At 45.9% G+C, this 15,235-nt stretch overlaps 1 protein-coding gene across 25 annotated transcripts in view; it reads right to left on the minus strand.

Moving 5' to 3' along the window:
* The window catches only part of GON4L (gon-4 like), a 96,976-nt gene that overhangs the window by 5,227 nt on the left and 76,514 nt on the right, over positions 1-15,235 (minus strand). For 20 of the 25 annotated variants that reach the window (XR_013529404.1, XM_078355864.1, XM_054247580.2 and 17 more), the window contains 8 exons: positions 10,702-10,818; positions 8,309-10,015; positions 6,963-7,218; positions 5,555-5,739; positions 3,883-4,080; positions 2,328-2,471; positions 1,617-1,760; positions 1,395-1,514 (listed from right to left, as the gene is read on the minus strand). Coding sequence is in view for 23 of the 25 variants with exons in the window: in XM_078355864.1 (XP_078211990.1) it covers positions 1,395-1,514; positions 1,617-1,760; positions 2,328-2,471; positions 3,883-4,080; positions 5,555-5,739; positions 6,963-7,218; positions 8,309-10,015; positions 10,702-10,818 (2,871 nt within the window). In the remaining 2 variants the exon portion in view is untranslated. Of the gene's footprint in view, positions 1-1,394; positions 1,515-1,616; positions 1,862-2,327; positions 2,472-3,882; positions 4,081-5,554; positions 5,740-6,962; positions 7,219-8,308; positions 10,016-10,701; positions 10,819-15,235 lie in introns of those variants that run through there. The other 5 variants (XR_013529405.1, XM_078355867.1, XM_078355868.1 and 2 more) reach the window with 2 other exon arrangements.

The raw sequence follows: 15,235 nt of genomic DNA on the forward strand, positions 1-15,235 counted from the left end.
AAGTGCTGGGATTAAAGGTGTGAGCCACCGTGCCCAGCCCCGGCCTTCTTTTATGTATCATCTCATCACATTGTGTGGGGAAATCAATAGCCCGAACTAGATTAACGCCTATTATGAATCCCTGAAACAATCCCTAAATGACCTAATGAAAGACATATCCCAATCGCCCATATCTTTCAAGAAATCTTTAAGATAGAACCTGAGGCAGTCACTGAAGAACTCCATCATGAGACACAATATCTTTGTTTCCGTCTCTCTGTGCCTTCAGCTCTCCCCTCTCTTCCAATCCCACTGAGAGGGCTTTGTACCCCTGGCTCATTCAATGATACTGTTTAATAAACCCAAGACGTAAGTACCATTATTATCCCAATTTATGATGAAGAAACTGAAAGCTGTTCAAGGTCATACAGCTACTAAGAAAAACTTTCTCCCCAGGAAAGAGAACTCTAAAACATCTGGCAAGGAAATATGAATTAAAAAAAAAAGACTATTGAAGAGCCGTGAGAACGAGCAGACTCTGTAGCTGGCTTACCTGAGTTCATATCCTAGCACTGCCACTCACTAAATATAAGACCCTGCCAACAGCACACTGCACTTCAGTTACGTCTTCTGTAAAATGCAAACAGCAATCTGTCCATAGGATTAAATGGGTCAGTAATCCATGAGAACACTTCCTAGCAATGCTGACACTTTGCAGTGCACTAAGTATTAGCTGCTATCACTATGATTAACATGGGAATCTTGGTTCTACTTTCTTTTTTTAACAGCAGGCTCACCCTTAACCGGTTCTATTTTCTCTCATGAACAAAAATGAAAAAGCTGACTCAACGGTAACAGCTTGAGCTAGAGAGAAAAGGGGAGAAACAAGTCCTTCTAACGAGGAAATCCTGGGGCCCCAGCAGCAACTGCATTGCTTTCCCAAGGGCTCTGCATGTCCGTGTCAGCCTGACCCTTGGTTTGTTCTCCCTGATGGTCTCAGATCCTGAGCCTTTGAACTACAAACCTTGGGCCAGGAGAAATGTTTGGTGAGAAAGCGCAAGGGTTGCTTCATGAAACATAGATACTTTTCAATAACCTGGCATACCTTATCATGATTTTAGGCCAGGTGCAGTGGCTCACACCAGTAATCCCAGGCCTTTGGGAGGCCGAGGAAGGTGGATCACTTGCAGTCAGGAGTTTGAGACCAGCCTGGCCAACATGGTGAATCCCCATCTCTACTAAAAATACAAAAATTAGCTGAGCGTGTGTCTGTAATTCCAGCTACTTGGGAGGTTGAGGCAGAAGAAGAGCTTGAACCTGGGAGGTGGAGGTTGCAGGAAGCCAAGATCACGCCACTGCACTCTAGCCTGGGTGACAGAGTGAGACTCTGTCTCAAAAACAAACAAAGAAAATACCTTATCATGATTTTGGACCCCAATCTCTTTTCTTCTTTTGTTCTTTGAGGCTGTGGGTATCTTGGGGGTCTCCTCCTCTTCTTCCACATCAGGAAGCGCCACTTCTTCAAAGCCATCAAACTGGGAAGGAGTTGGTGCTGCTCAGGACAGACACCATGCAGATATCCCTCCCACATGGGGCCTTCCCCCTTCATAAGGCCACAGCAGCCACAGAGCCTGTACCTCATACTCCTTCTCCTCAGTCCAATTGATCTCTTCAAAGTCACCCATCCGGCTAGCTGCTGGGCGCAAGTGGTCAAAGAAGACAGAGAACTCATCCTGTAGGTGGTCATGGCCCTTGAGAAGCTGCCACATCTGTGTCTTAAGCTGAGGAGAGTCACAGAGGGAAAGAAGAAGTCTCCAGAGCCTCTCTAGGCTGCCCTTTTCAACCACTCCCATGTACTTCCATGTTCTGCTTTCCTAGTCAACTGGGAGAGACACAGAGCCCCTGCTTGATAATGAAGAATACCGAAACTTTCTCTTCCTCCTTAGCTGCCTACAGGGGAAGGGTATTAATACTAGATTTGATTCCTGATGATTTCACTCTCCACTCCGCCCTACTGATCTCCAGCTAGGGCACTCTCTAAGCAGAGCAAGGAGGCAAGGCCCCTTCCAGGTCCCAGAACTTCCTTCCTTGAACATCCCTTCCAGGACATCCATGGCATTCCTGAGCCTGTGAAGATCAGACAGCCTCTGGTTTCAGGTAGAAATCCCTTCCTATCCCAGTGCTTCACACTTTGGGTAAGCCTAAAAAAGTCCTTGCCTTCTTCACCTCCTCCAGGAAGCCTATGGGACTGCAGAGGCAAAAAGGTATGGAGTAGGTTGGGGAAAGCGACAAGGGAAAGGCCTAAGGCCCAGAAGACAACAGGAAGAAAGCAGGCCAGGAAAGAATACCTCGGTGATCTCCTGGGGAAGGCAGTCTGCACAGCCTTGGAGGACCTTGATAATCTTCTGGTGGTGTGAGGGGTTCTCTGCAAAGCAAATCTCCAGCTGCCGAAGGAACTTGCGGCTCTTCTCAAAAGCCTGCTGCTCCTCAAACTACCAGAGTGGAAAGTGGGCAAAAGAGGAGTCACTATACAGCTAGAGCAGGACTTGAGGGTTATAAGGATAAGAACTAATAGACTAGGACCTGAGGGATGACAGAACCCTGGTTTAAAATTCTAAGTTTACAACTATGAGATCTAATTTAAAACCCCAACCTCCATCTACCTTGAGTCACTGGTGGGTACCAACCCAAAGTAAGTTAAGATGTGAACAAAAGTTTCAAGAGATGTACATATTCCATGTTGTTTGCTGTATTATGGATTGTGAAATCAGACATCAAAATTCATGTGACACTTTAGAGTTTATGTTACAAAAAATTTTCAGGCCTTGCAAGGTGGCACACCTGTAATCCCACCATGTTGGGACGCCAAGACAGGAGAATCACTTAAGGTCAGGAATTCAAGGCCAGCAACATAGTGAGACTCTGTATAAAAAAGTTTAAAAATCAGGCAGGGGTCGTGGTGTGCGCCTGTAGCTTGAGCTACTTGGTAGGCTGAGGTGGGAGGATCCCTGGGGACTGTTGTCCATGCTGGTCTCAAACTCCTGGCTACAGACTGGGCGTGGTGGCTCATGCCTGTAATCCCTGCACTTTGGGAAGCCAAAGCAGGCAGATCACCTGAGGTCAGGAGTTCAAGGTCAGCCTGGCCAACATGGTAAAACCCCATCTCTACTAAAAATATAACAATTAGTCGGGCACAGCCACGCATGCTACCCAGGAAGCAATCCCATTGCTCCCTTTATTCCTATTTTTATCAGTCATGACAAGAATCCCAGGACAACTGGGCTATCCCTCATGTTTAGCCTCCTATTCTGCAACATTTCTCATGTCACCACAGTGGCCTTCCCAGACCACTGTGTATAAAACTGCATATACCATCCCTCAACCACCCCTCTAAGTTTCTTTTCCTGCTTTCTTTTTCTGTAAAACATGATCACTATAAAACACTGTATACTATATATTTTACTGTTTATATAATTTATATATTTTATAAATATGCTATATATATTATGTTTTCCAGAGTTATCATCTGAATTTCCCCATGAGAATGTAAGCACCATGAGGGCAGGGATTTTGGTCTTTTGTAATTGCTATATTCCTACAAACTGATGTCAGAATTGTCTGACAGTTGTAGGTACTCAACAAGTATTTGTTAAATGAATGCCTGGTTTGATACCAGTGAGGAGCAGAGAGCATATGACTCCCCTAAGGTCTCCTTTGGCAACTACAGGTAAAACCCTCTCATTTGTCATGTGAAGAAAATGGGAGCATGGGATTGGAAAGATAATCCTTGAAAAGACAGAGGCTCTTATCACTCTGGACTAGGGGAAGGCTGTATGTCTTATTCAATCCTAGTCTCACTGTGACCCAGAAGTCCTGGTGTACTTTTCTTGCCCATTTACTTACTAATCCACAGGCCAGAGCTTGTTCGGGTAACAGGAAAGCAGCAAAGTCTTTCAACAGCTGAGGCCACTCTTGGAGCAGAATTCGCAGGCTTTTGTAGAGATCTACAGCTGTCTGTCTCTGTGTACTTGACTCAAATTCATAGATGACCTGAAGGAAGTCCTCATACTTGCCAGGGATATGTTGTAGGGCTTCTCGTACCTACACGGGAAGACTTTCGATCATCAACACCCTTTATTTGGACCACAACAAGCAATAAGGGTACAAGGGAGGAGGGGTTATGGTTAGAGAGTTCCACGAATTATCCATCACAGGTTGCTCCTCCAACAGGTCTTACCATCTGCCTGTTAATACAAGACACCGAGCAATAGGCAAGGTAAAGATCTTTCTCTGGGAGTGAGCAACTGAAAAACCATGTTCTAAGGTCCACAGCTCTACCCACAAAACCAGGCAATGCTTTTCTCTAGGTCACAGCCTTCACTGATTGCAGCCCCATAATAAAATAGATAAGATGCGTTTGTACGGCCGGGCGCAGTGGCTCAAGCCTGTAATCCCAGCACGTTGGGAGGCCGAGGCGGGTGGATCACGAGGTCAAGAGATCGAGACCATCGTGGTCAACATGGTGAAACCCCGTCTCCACTAAAAATACAAAAAATTAGCTGGGTATGGTGGCGCGTGCCTGTAATCCCAGCTCCTCAGGAGGCTGAGGTAGGAGAATTGCCTGAACCCAGGAGGCGGAGGTTGCGGTGAGCCGATATCGCGCCATTGCACTCCAGCCTGGGTAACAAGAGTGAAACTCTGCCTCAAAAAAAAAAAAAAAAAAGATGCGTTTGTACATGTATTTCAGCATGGGTGTAATCTGAGAGTAAATAATACGTAAGTTAGGAATGTCAGTAAAATATTAGCTATGATCATCATTGCTAGTACTCTGCTTTCCAGGTGGATAAAGGAGCCAGGTAGTTACCCACAGAAGGACATAGCTCTCAGGACACTACCAGGAAGAGGCTGGTTTATGTCTTTTTTTTTTTTTTTTGAGAGAGGGCCTCATTCTGTTGCCCAGGCTGGAGTGCAGTGGTACAATCATGATTCACTGCAGCCTCAACCACATCCTCTCAACTCAGCCTCCCAAGTGGTTGAGACCACAGGCATGTACAACCATGCATAGCTCATTTTTAAAATTTTTGTAGAGATGGGGGTCTCCTATGTTGCTCAGGCTTGTCTTTAATTCCTAGACTCAAGGGATTCTTCTACCTCTGCCTCCCAAAGTGTTGGGATTACATGCAAGGGCCACCACGCCCAGGCTGGTTCATGCCTTAAGAATAATGTACTTCCCCAAAACCCACTATCTTTAGAAGTCAAAGCTTCTACAAAGGTCCTTATCAACCCATGAGGTTAAAGTCACAACCTCCCACTGATGATGGTGGTATCATCTTTCTGCCAGTCTCTAGGCAACAGAAGGATGATGGCAGGGTACTAACAGTAAACATGCTTATGATTAAACTCTATGTCTCCTTGTGGTTCTGTCACAGAGATCTTTTGCCAGAAAAACTGAGAGAGGAACATGAAGCCTGAGACACAGATTTCATTTTTAAAAACACCTCCCTTGAAGGAGACGCAGCTACATTCCTAGAGACTGGCAGAGATACTGGAGTCACAGGAAGCAGAATTTGCCTACCCTGGTCAGATAAGCTTGGGCAAAGGCCAAGTCCTTCTGCTCCCTGAGTGGATCTCGCTCGAGAATGTCCTCATCATACAGCAACAGCAGCTTGGAGGTGTCCTTGCTGGCCCGAGCCCGACTTCCCCGCTTGTTGCGAGCTCGATGATTGCTCCGGCCCTTTCCAGCAGCTTTGATGTTCTCTCCTTGTGGCACACATGAAAAAGATTGTTTCTCTGTCCCCGAAACCCCTGCTCTTCCCGCTCCACCACACTTACCACCCCAGCCAAATCCTATTCAATACTATGGAGGAATTAAAGGAAAAGTTGCTGAAAAATGGTATGAGAAGTCAGTCTGTCAAGTCAGCTCTATGCAGAGTCTGTAGTGTAACTGCCCTTAATTAGGATGACACTAAGATAATCAGCTACTTCACATTGAGAAAGGAAGTCTAAAGAGCAAGTGTGCTTCTGTTGAGCTCTTGAGAGACTATGTGTTGATGAGGAACAAGCAGGGCTTTCTCAAATAAACATGGCTCTTAGCCCCACACGTGACAGAGGAGGTAAGAACCAATATAAGAAAGTGAACAGCTGGGCGCAGTGGCTCATGCCTGTAATCCCAGCACTTTGGGAGGCTGAGGTGGGCAGATCACGAGGTCAGGAAATCAAGACCAGCCTGACCAACATGGTGAAACCCCATCTCTACTACAAATACAAAAATTGGCTGGGTGTGGTGGCAGATGCCTATAATCCCAGGGAGGCTGAGGCAGAATTGCTTGAGTACGGGAGATGGAGGGTGCAATGAACTGAGATCACGCTACTCTGCATTCCAGCCTGGGTGACAGAGGGAGACTCCACCTCAAAAAAAAAAAAAAAAAAAAAAAGCGTGAACGAAGCTAATACAAATCTAGGAACGGATGAGAATCAAATTAAAAATTTCTAAGTATCTGTTCTCCACAAAGGTACCACATTAAAAATGTTTTGAGGCTGGGTGCGGTGGCTCACGCCCCAAATCACAGCACTTTGGGAGGCCAAGGTGGACGGATCACAAGGTTAGGAGTTCGAGACCAACCTGACCAACATGGTGAAACTCCATCTCTACTACAAATACAAAAATTAGCTGGGCGTGGTGGCACATGCCTGTAATCCCAGCTACTCAGGAGGCTGAGGCAGGAGAATCGCTTGAACCTGGGAGGCAGAGGTTGCAGTGAACTGAGATTATGCCACTACACTCCAGCCAGGGTGACAAAAGCAAGACTTTGTCTCAAAAAAAAAAAAAAAAAATTTCTGGGGGAAGGAGGTTGCAGAAGAGATCCAGAGGGTTTCCTATGGAAATCCTCCACCTGGTTTATAAACTACCCACTCTGCACACTGTCCTCTAGACAATGAGGTTAAGTGAGAATGGTCCTTCAGTAGAGGCTTGCCTAACTCACCTGGTAGGGTTCTGCTGGTCTCCACTTCTGGAGCAGTCTCAGATGATGCAGAAGTAGAAGGAGGCTTCTCAGCAGAGTCTCCAACTGCTTCATCAGTCATTTCATCCTCTTTCTGCAGGCTTTCCATTCCTTCTGCTTCTTCTTCCTCCTCTTCTTCTGGCTCAGAGTTCTCCTCCTGAGAATTCTCTTCTTCAGACTCAACCTCCTGACTCATGCGTCTTTCAGATGCCAGCCACGTCAGTTTCTCCATTGTTTCCTGTAAAACCCTCCAAAGAGTACTTATAATGGCTCCTAGTGGCTCACAAAATGCTGAACAGCACAAAGCTATATCAGGGTGATCTGAAGTTAAATGGGGAGCCCACCACAGCTGTCAGAGCAAAATTTCCTAAGTTATGAAATCCCAGTGATAGGCCAGGTGCAGCGGCTCACGCCTGTATCCTGGCACTTTGAGAGGCCGAGCTGGGCAGATCACTTGAGGCCAGGAGTTCAAGACCAGCCAGGCCAACATGACGAAACCGTCTCTACTACAAATACAAAAATTAGTTGGGCATGGTGGCACATGCCTGTAATCCCAACTACTTGGGAGGCATGAAAATTACTTGAACCCGGGAGGTGGAGGTTGCAGTGAGCTGAAATCATGCCATTGGAGTCCAATCTGGGAGACAGAATGAGATGCCATCTCGAAAAAAAAAGAGAAATCCTAGTGATAGCTCACATAGGTTCTGACGGACAGCAGGAGAGAAGATGCCTTTTACAAGCTTCTCTCAACTGAAGAGTTTTCTTTTGCCTTAGCCCATATTTATTTACTTTTTCTTTTTGAGATGAAGTTTCTCTCTTGTTACCCAGGCTGAAGTGGAATGGCATGATCTCAGCTCACCATAACCTCTGCCTCCCAGGTTCAAGTAATTCTCCTGCCTCAGCCTCCCAAGTAGCTGGGATTACAGGCATGTGTGACTACGCCTGACTAATTTCATATTTTTAGTAAAGATGGGGTTTCTCCATGTTGCTCAGGCTGCTCCGGAACTCCTGACCTCAGGTGATCCATCTAAGCGCTGGGAGTACAGGCGTGAACCACCGCACCCAGCTATTTACTGTTTTTTAAGGCATTTAAAGTATGGTCAGGTGACCAATTTAATGTGTAAATGAGTTTAATATAGTAAGTAAAATTTCATCCTTTCCCTCTCATTTCACCTCAGCCCCACAATCATGTCCCATAATGCATTACAAAATCAAATACCAATGATTTTAGGACTATCTATACTGCGGCAAGCACGCAGGTGGCTTATCAATAAATTAAACATATTACTGAGCCCACAAATTACTTGAGAATATTCTCCAGCTCTCACCTGGAGTTCTGGGACAGAAAGCACAGATTCCTCAGAAGCTGATGACATTTCATCTTCCTCATCTTGGGTGAGGTCATCAAAGTCCTCTTCTTCCTCTTCCTCAGGCCCATTCTTCTCTCCTCCAATTTCTGGCCCAACTGGGGTTCCCACTGACTGACCATCAACACTGGATGAGTCTTCCAGCTTCCCTGGGGGGCTACTAAGCATCACTTCAGGATCCATCGAGGAAGAAGCATTCTTTGATGATCCTTTGCTCACATCTGTCCCTGAGATTCCTTCATCAGGGGGCTCTTGAGAAGATAAAGGGGTTTTAGTTGGCTGACTCCTCTCCTCTTCCTTCTGTAAGACTGTCTGTTTATTCACTTTTCTAGCACTGCTCAACTCCTCACTTGGGGTGCCAGTGTCTAATTCCACAGCATGTTCCTCTTTAATGTCATCACAAATGTCATGCTCAGGGGATCCACTGATTTTTTCTCCAGAATCTTCGGGTTCCATCTTGACAATTTCCTCTGAAACCCCAGGGTTAGAGTTGTTTAGAGACTCCTGGATGCCCTGAGGCAGTGGCTCCAGAGTGTGTCTTCCCTCCTCTGTTTTCACAATAGTCCAGCGATAGGCACTGTTCTCTGACAATCCTTCCTGACACTCTGTTTCTGCTGGTGGAGGCCCTGGGCTATGTTCCACTTTGGGGAAAACAGTAGCACCAAGAGGAGATACTTCCTGGGGCTCTAATTTGGGTTCTAGGCCCTGAAAGGCATTTTTCCCATCAGCCACAGCACAAGCAATGTCCACATTCACTTGGGCCTTATCTTCAGAGGTGGATGGTATAGGAAGATTCACAGAATTGCCAGAAACAATTAAGGGTGAGACAGAGGAGGCCACAAGCGGCTGGTTCAATGGACAGGGGAAGGAAGTAGGGTTGACCAAGAGGGTGGTGATGGGAATAGTCTGGGGACTCTGGGCCACAGCTGCATTGACAGGCTGGATCATGTTACAGCCACTGCCAAGGCTCACGATCTTCACAGTGGTAGCAGGAACAGTGAAGATAACAGGTGCAGGATGGATAACAGGGGCAGGTTTCATACAGGGAGAGGCCTTGGCTCCCCTTCTTTTTGAGGGTCTCCGTCTCACGTATGGCTTTCGAAACTTAGAAGGGGCAAGGGAGGGCAGCATTACCTTGGGCACAGGGGCAGAAGAGAGCAAAGTCTGGGACTCAGACAGAGGGAAGCTGGTCCTGGCCTCAGGGGGCATAGCAGGCAGTGCTGCAGGAGACTCAAAACCATCACCTCCACTCACCCCCAGTGGAGGGACGCCTGGAACTGTCTGTAAGACAGTGGCTGGCTGGATCAGGTGAGGAATCCGGACCACCATGTTGCTTGGAGGGGCTTCTGAATGAGTTGATTGGGCTGTTATTTTCCCAGGGTTGAAGCTAGGCTGGAGAGAGGGGCTGGGTTGGATAAGGAGGGGCTTCAGGACTGATGAACGCCTCTGCCTCCAAGCCCTCCTGGGGAAACGGTTGGCAACCGGCTTCAGTTTCAGGACTACACCCTTAGGCAATAGCAGTGGATACCGAGTTTCACTCCCCAACTCCGAGTTGTCTTTCTCTAGGCCTCCATCTGAGCTGATCTCTGTGGTTCCAGTCACATTTCCTACCTCTCTAGCACCATCAGCCATGTGCCGCAGTTCTTCCTGGATGGATGGCAGACTGGCCTATTGGAAACAAGAACACTCTGATCCAGCACATGTCAGAATTTGGGAAAAAGAGGCTTGGCCCAGTGGCTCATGCCTTTAATTCCAGCACTTTGGGAGGCTGAAGTGGGCACATCACTGGAGGTCAGGAGTTTAGGACCAGCTTGGCCAACATGGTGAAACTCTATCTCTACTAAAAGTATAAAAATTATCCAGGTGTGGTGGCGCTCCTATGTTCCCAGCTACTAGGGAGGTGGAATCAGGAGAATCACTTGAACCTGGGAGACAGAGGTTGCAGTGAGCCAAGATTGCACCATAGCAAGGCTCTGTCTCAAAAACAAACAAAAAAGAATTTGGGAAAAGGAATAGGGCTTTCTAGATTTTAGAAACTAAGCTTAGATAGTCTCAAGGTATCTTTCCAAGAAGGGTCTCTCTGCACATCCAATTTCTACAAAGATCACATTCCAATTATACGCCTTAGAAACTTCCGTGAATGTCCTTAGCAAATTTACTCTTTACCTATTATTTTGAAAAGGTTGTAGAATCACCCAGAGAAGGGCAGTAAAGGGAAGAAAGGTGAACGAGAAAGTTTTCTGAAGTCCTAGTTCTACAACAAAAGCATTAGAAGATTAAAGAAGTCCTTGATATTCTCTCACAATTTTCAGTGACCTTTTCCCTCCCACAGACTTTGAGGAAGAGGGTTGTACCTTTAACCAGAATGGGAGCCGGTGTTCTTCTCTCTCTATAGGTGGCTTCCACTGATGTGGCTGGATCTCTTCACAGCATTTTAATAAGACTGGCAGCTGTTTGGTCTTCTTATAAAACTTAACAACAAAAAAAAAAAAAGCGCATCAGTTACATTCTTTCCAGAAGCACTGCCCTGTCAGGCTAGTGAGTGCGGTGGGTGGTGGGTCGAGAAATATTCCCCCCCACCCCCAACAAACACTTAGGTGTTCAGTCAGGGTGGTAGGAGAAATTGTAAAATAGACACAAACCTTCTTGGAATGCCAGAAGGCTTTTGCAAAAGCCTCAGGAAGGAATGAGCCGAAGTGGTTCCTACTCAAGAGGGAATTAGGCAGGAGTAGGTACAAAAGGAATGTGGGGGAGTTTATCTAAAGAGCTTGTTTACTTATGTGGTCCTAAGACTGACCTTTGAACATCCATGGCCACATGACTGCTCTCTACTCGGGGGGTCGGCAATGTAATTACCCACAAATGGTGTTTTGCTTTAGGCCTCAGAACCTGACCTTTAATGATTCCTAGGACTGCTCTCTCTGGGGAAGGCAACCATGTTAATTATCCACAAAAGTGTTGACTCAAAGCCTCTGTCATTAAATCTACACTGAATAAATGCCTGGAGTGCCAGCTGCTCAGGGCCACAGCTGCTAACTCTTTACCAGGCCCTTCTCAGTGTCTATGAGTGGCCTGGCCCATTCTTTCACTGGATATTTGTGTCTCAATGCATTTGTTTATCTGTCGCTGGGTCAGCGTTGCTGGTTGGACCCAACAGTTGGTGCCCCAGGTGTGAGGAATGCTGCAACATGGATCGTGACAAACCCCTCGAAAATGAAAGTGAAGAAGACTGCGCAGTCAGTAAGTCAGCAAGTCGATAAGTCAGTAAGTCACTGGTGCCTGCTCAGGATCTCTAAGTTAGAGGGAATTGTTCAGTCTAGAGTTTCTTTAAAAAAAATTAAAAAAAAGCAGGGTTCCACCATGTTGGTCAGGCTGGTCTTGAACTCCCGACCTCAGGTGATCCGTCCACCTTGCCCTCCAAAGTGCTTGGATTACAGGCGTGAGCCACTACGCCCAGCCAGGCTAGGGTTTCATCATGGAACAACAGTTATCCGCACAACAGAAGCAGTACATAAAAGTATTGAAACAGCTGCTTAAAGCCAGCAGAGTCTCAGTTTCACAGGTTCAATTAGGGGACCTGATGCAAACTGCTGTCTTCCATAACCCATGGCTCCCAGCAGAAGGCACGATACATGTAGAGCTCTGGAAACAAGTGGGGAAAAATCTTAAGCAGCATCATGTGCAAGGGCAGCAGGTCCCAGTAATGTCTGTAACGTTATGGGCTTAGTTAGGGCAGCTCTGGCCCCATTATACAAAGACAAGCCTAAAAACGGGAGGGAGGAGGAATTGTCACCTACCTTACCACCTCCTTATCCCTCAGTGCTGTTATCACCAGGCCAAGATAACAGTGGAAACAGAGATTTGCCTGAGCCCCCTCCTCCAATAAATTGGAAAAAAGGGATACACTACAGCTATGGGACCTTGTTTCATATATAAACCCATTTCTTATTTTCTTTTTGTTTTTTGATACAGAGTCTCAGCTCTTGCCCAGGTTGGAGTGCAGTGGCACGATCTTGGCTCACTGCAACCTCCGCCTCCTGGGTTTAAGTAATTCTCCGCCTGAGCCTCCCTAGTAGGCTAGGATTACAGGTGCATGCCATCGTGCCTGGCTGATTCTTTGTACTTTTGGTAGAGACGAGGTTTCACCATCCTGGTCAGGCTGGTCTTGAACTCCTGACCTTGTGATCCACCCACCTTGGCCTCCCAAAGTGCTGGGATTACAGGTGTAAGCCACCACACCCAGCATGAACCCATTTCTTTTAACGCTTATAATAAAAAGCTAAGAAAAAGCATTAAAGAAAACGGAGTCCATTTATGAAAGGAATGACTGAAGCCTTGGCAGACAACTTCTGTATGACCCCATGGGACTAGTCAATGGTAAAACAACTTTGGAGCCCACCAACTACCTCCTCTGGAGGGCAGAATATGATGAGTTATGAGGACAGAAAGCCGATCAGAATCAATTGGCTGGGGCAAGACATAACAGCTACTATGCTGATGTACAACAAGAATTAAATTTTGATCCCCAGGCCTACGCACGTGTCTCTGTGCACTCTCAGGACTTGGGACCAAATTCCCAAAAGTGGATTTCAACAGGAATCTTTTATAAACCTTCAACAAGGGCCTCAGGAGCCATTTGCTGAGTTTATCAGTCAGTTAACCCAGGCAATTAAGAGAAAAATTAGTGACACCCGGGCCACTGATATCATTTTTTTCCTTTAAAGACAGAGTCTCACTGTCATCCAGGCTGTACAGTGGCATAATCTTGGCTCACTGCAACCTCCACCTCCTGAGTTCAAGCAATTCTCCTGCCTCAGCCTCCTGAGTATCTGGGATTACAGGTGTGTGCCACCGTGCCTAATTTTTTTTTTTTTTTTTTAGATTTTCAATAAAGATGGGGTTTCACCATGTTGGCCAGGCTGGTCTTGAACTCCTGACCTCAGGTGATCGCCCACCTTGGCCTCCCAAAGTGCTGGTATTACAGGATTGAGTCACCATGCCTGGCCTGCTGATATCTCATTGTTGCAACTGGCTTATGAAAACACTAATGTGGATTGTCAGCAAGCAATGCAGGCAATCAGAGGAAAGGCAGCCACATTCGGGGAACTGATACAACCATGCCAGCTGGTGGGAACTGAGACACATAATGCCAGAATAATGGCTAGGCATTAAGGCCTCCTAAAATGAAAAGGGAGAAAAACCCTAATTGTTTTCTATGTGGAGAGCCAGGTCATATGAAAAGGGAATGCCCCAATAATAGAAACCAAGGTAACTCAGGAAAAGAACCCCCTTATACGTCCCTGATGTAAAAAGGGGAAGCATTGGGCAAATCAATGCAAGTCTAAATTTGATAAAAATGGCAACCATAGGTAATCAGACAGGGAACTTCATGAAGGGTTCCCTGAGGGGCAATGCCAGTGGCTTTCCTTGGACAGATGGAAAGCCCACAGTTCCCTCTCTCAGAGCAGCCACCACTGGGAGCACAGAACTGGACTTACTCTGCCCTGATGAATTAGTGCTAAAAGAAGAAGATGACCCCAAGAGGGTTGCAACAGGGATCTGGGGCCCACTGCCTCCAGGAACAGTAGTATTAGTCCTAGTGGGATCAAGTGTATCTAGTAAAGGAATTAATGTGCTCACCGTGATAACTGATAGTGATTATCAAGGTGAAATATTAGTAATGATGGAATCTAAAGGTCTGCACATTCTTCCCCCTGGAACAAAGATAGTTACTTCTTTTACCATACTGGGTCCCCAATGCCCATGGAAAGGAAAGGGAAAAGGAAAGTTTTGCAAGTACAGGAGCCACAGGAGTATATTAGAACCAATTAATAACTGATAAGGGACCCATGATTGCCTAATTAAAAAATGGAAATTTTTACTGGCTTATTGGACACAAGGGCGGATGTTTCAATCATTAGTGATTAAAACTGGCCAGAAACTTGGCCTTGGGTCACTCAGAAACAAAAAACTGTTGGCATCAGGGAAGTGCACACAGCTAAGCAGAGCATGTGCCTCCTAACACGCTGTGATTCAGAAGAAAGAAAGGCAGTTATACAACCTCTAATCGTGTCCATCCCTGTGAATCTTTGGAGATGGGACCTAATAGCCCAATGGGGGTCACTCTGTAGACCCCTTTCTAATAATAGCCACTGTTATTATCTCTCCCCTGCCCCTGACATAGCTCTCTCAGGATCCTATCTGGATAGAAAAGTGGCCTCTGAAGGGAGAGAAATTACAGCGAGACCATGAATTAGCTGAGGAGCAATTAAAAGCCAGCCATATAGAACCAACTAACAGTCCTTGGAATTCGCCTGTTCTCGTCATTCCCAAAAAGTCTGGCAAATGGAGACTCCTGCATGACTTAAGGGCTATTAATGCTAATCTGCAACCTATGAGGCCTCCCTTCCCCACAGTGATTCCTCAAGATTGGCCTATAATTGTTATAGACTTAAAAGACTGTTTTTATACTATTCCACTTGCAGAACAGGACAGAGAAAAATTTGCATTTATAATACCAGCTATCAATAATGAAAGGAGAGCTTGCTGATTTCATTGGAAAGTGCTTCCTCAAGGAGTGCTAAACAGTTCTACCATGTGTCAGTATGATGTAAATCAGCCTTTACTCCCCAGTAAAAAAGAATTTCCTAATTGTAAGATTATTCATTTTATGGATGATATATTACTGGCAGTCACAACAGAGCCAGTACATTTAAGTTTATACGCCTCTGTCATAAATAATACACAGTGAAGAGGGTTAATCATAGCACCTGAAAAAGTACAGATGTTTTCTCCTTGGAAATATCTTGGGTACATACTAACTTCTCAGTCAGTAAGACCTCAAAAGGTTAAGTTAAATACTAGCAACTTACATACCTTAAATGATTA

Source organism: Callithrix jacchus, chromosome 18 (genome assembly GCF_049354715.1).
Source record: "Callithrix jacchus isolate 240 chromosome 18, calJac240_pri, whole genome shotgun sequence".
Classification (NCBI taxonomy): domain Eukaryota; kingdom Metazoa; phylum Chordata; class Mammalia; order Primates; family Cebidae; genus Callithrix; species Callithrix jacchus.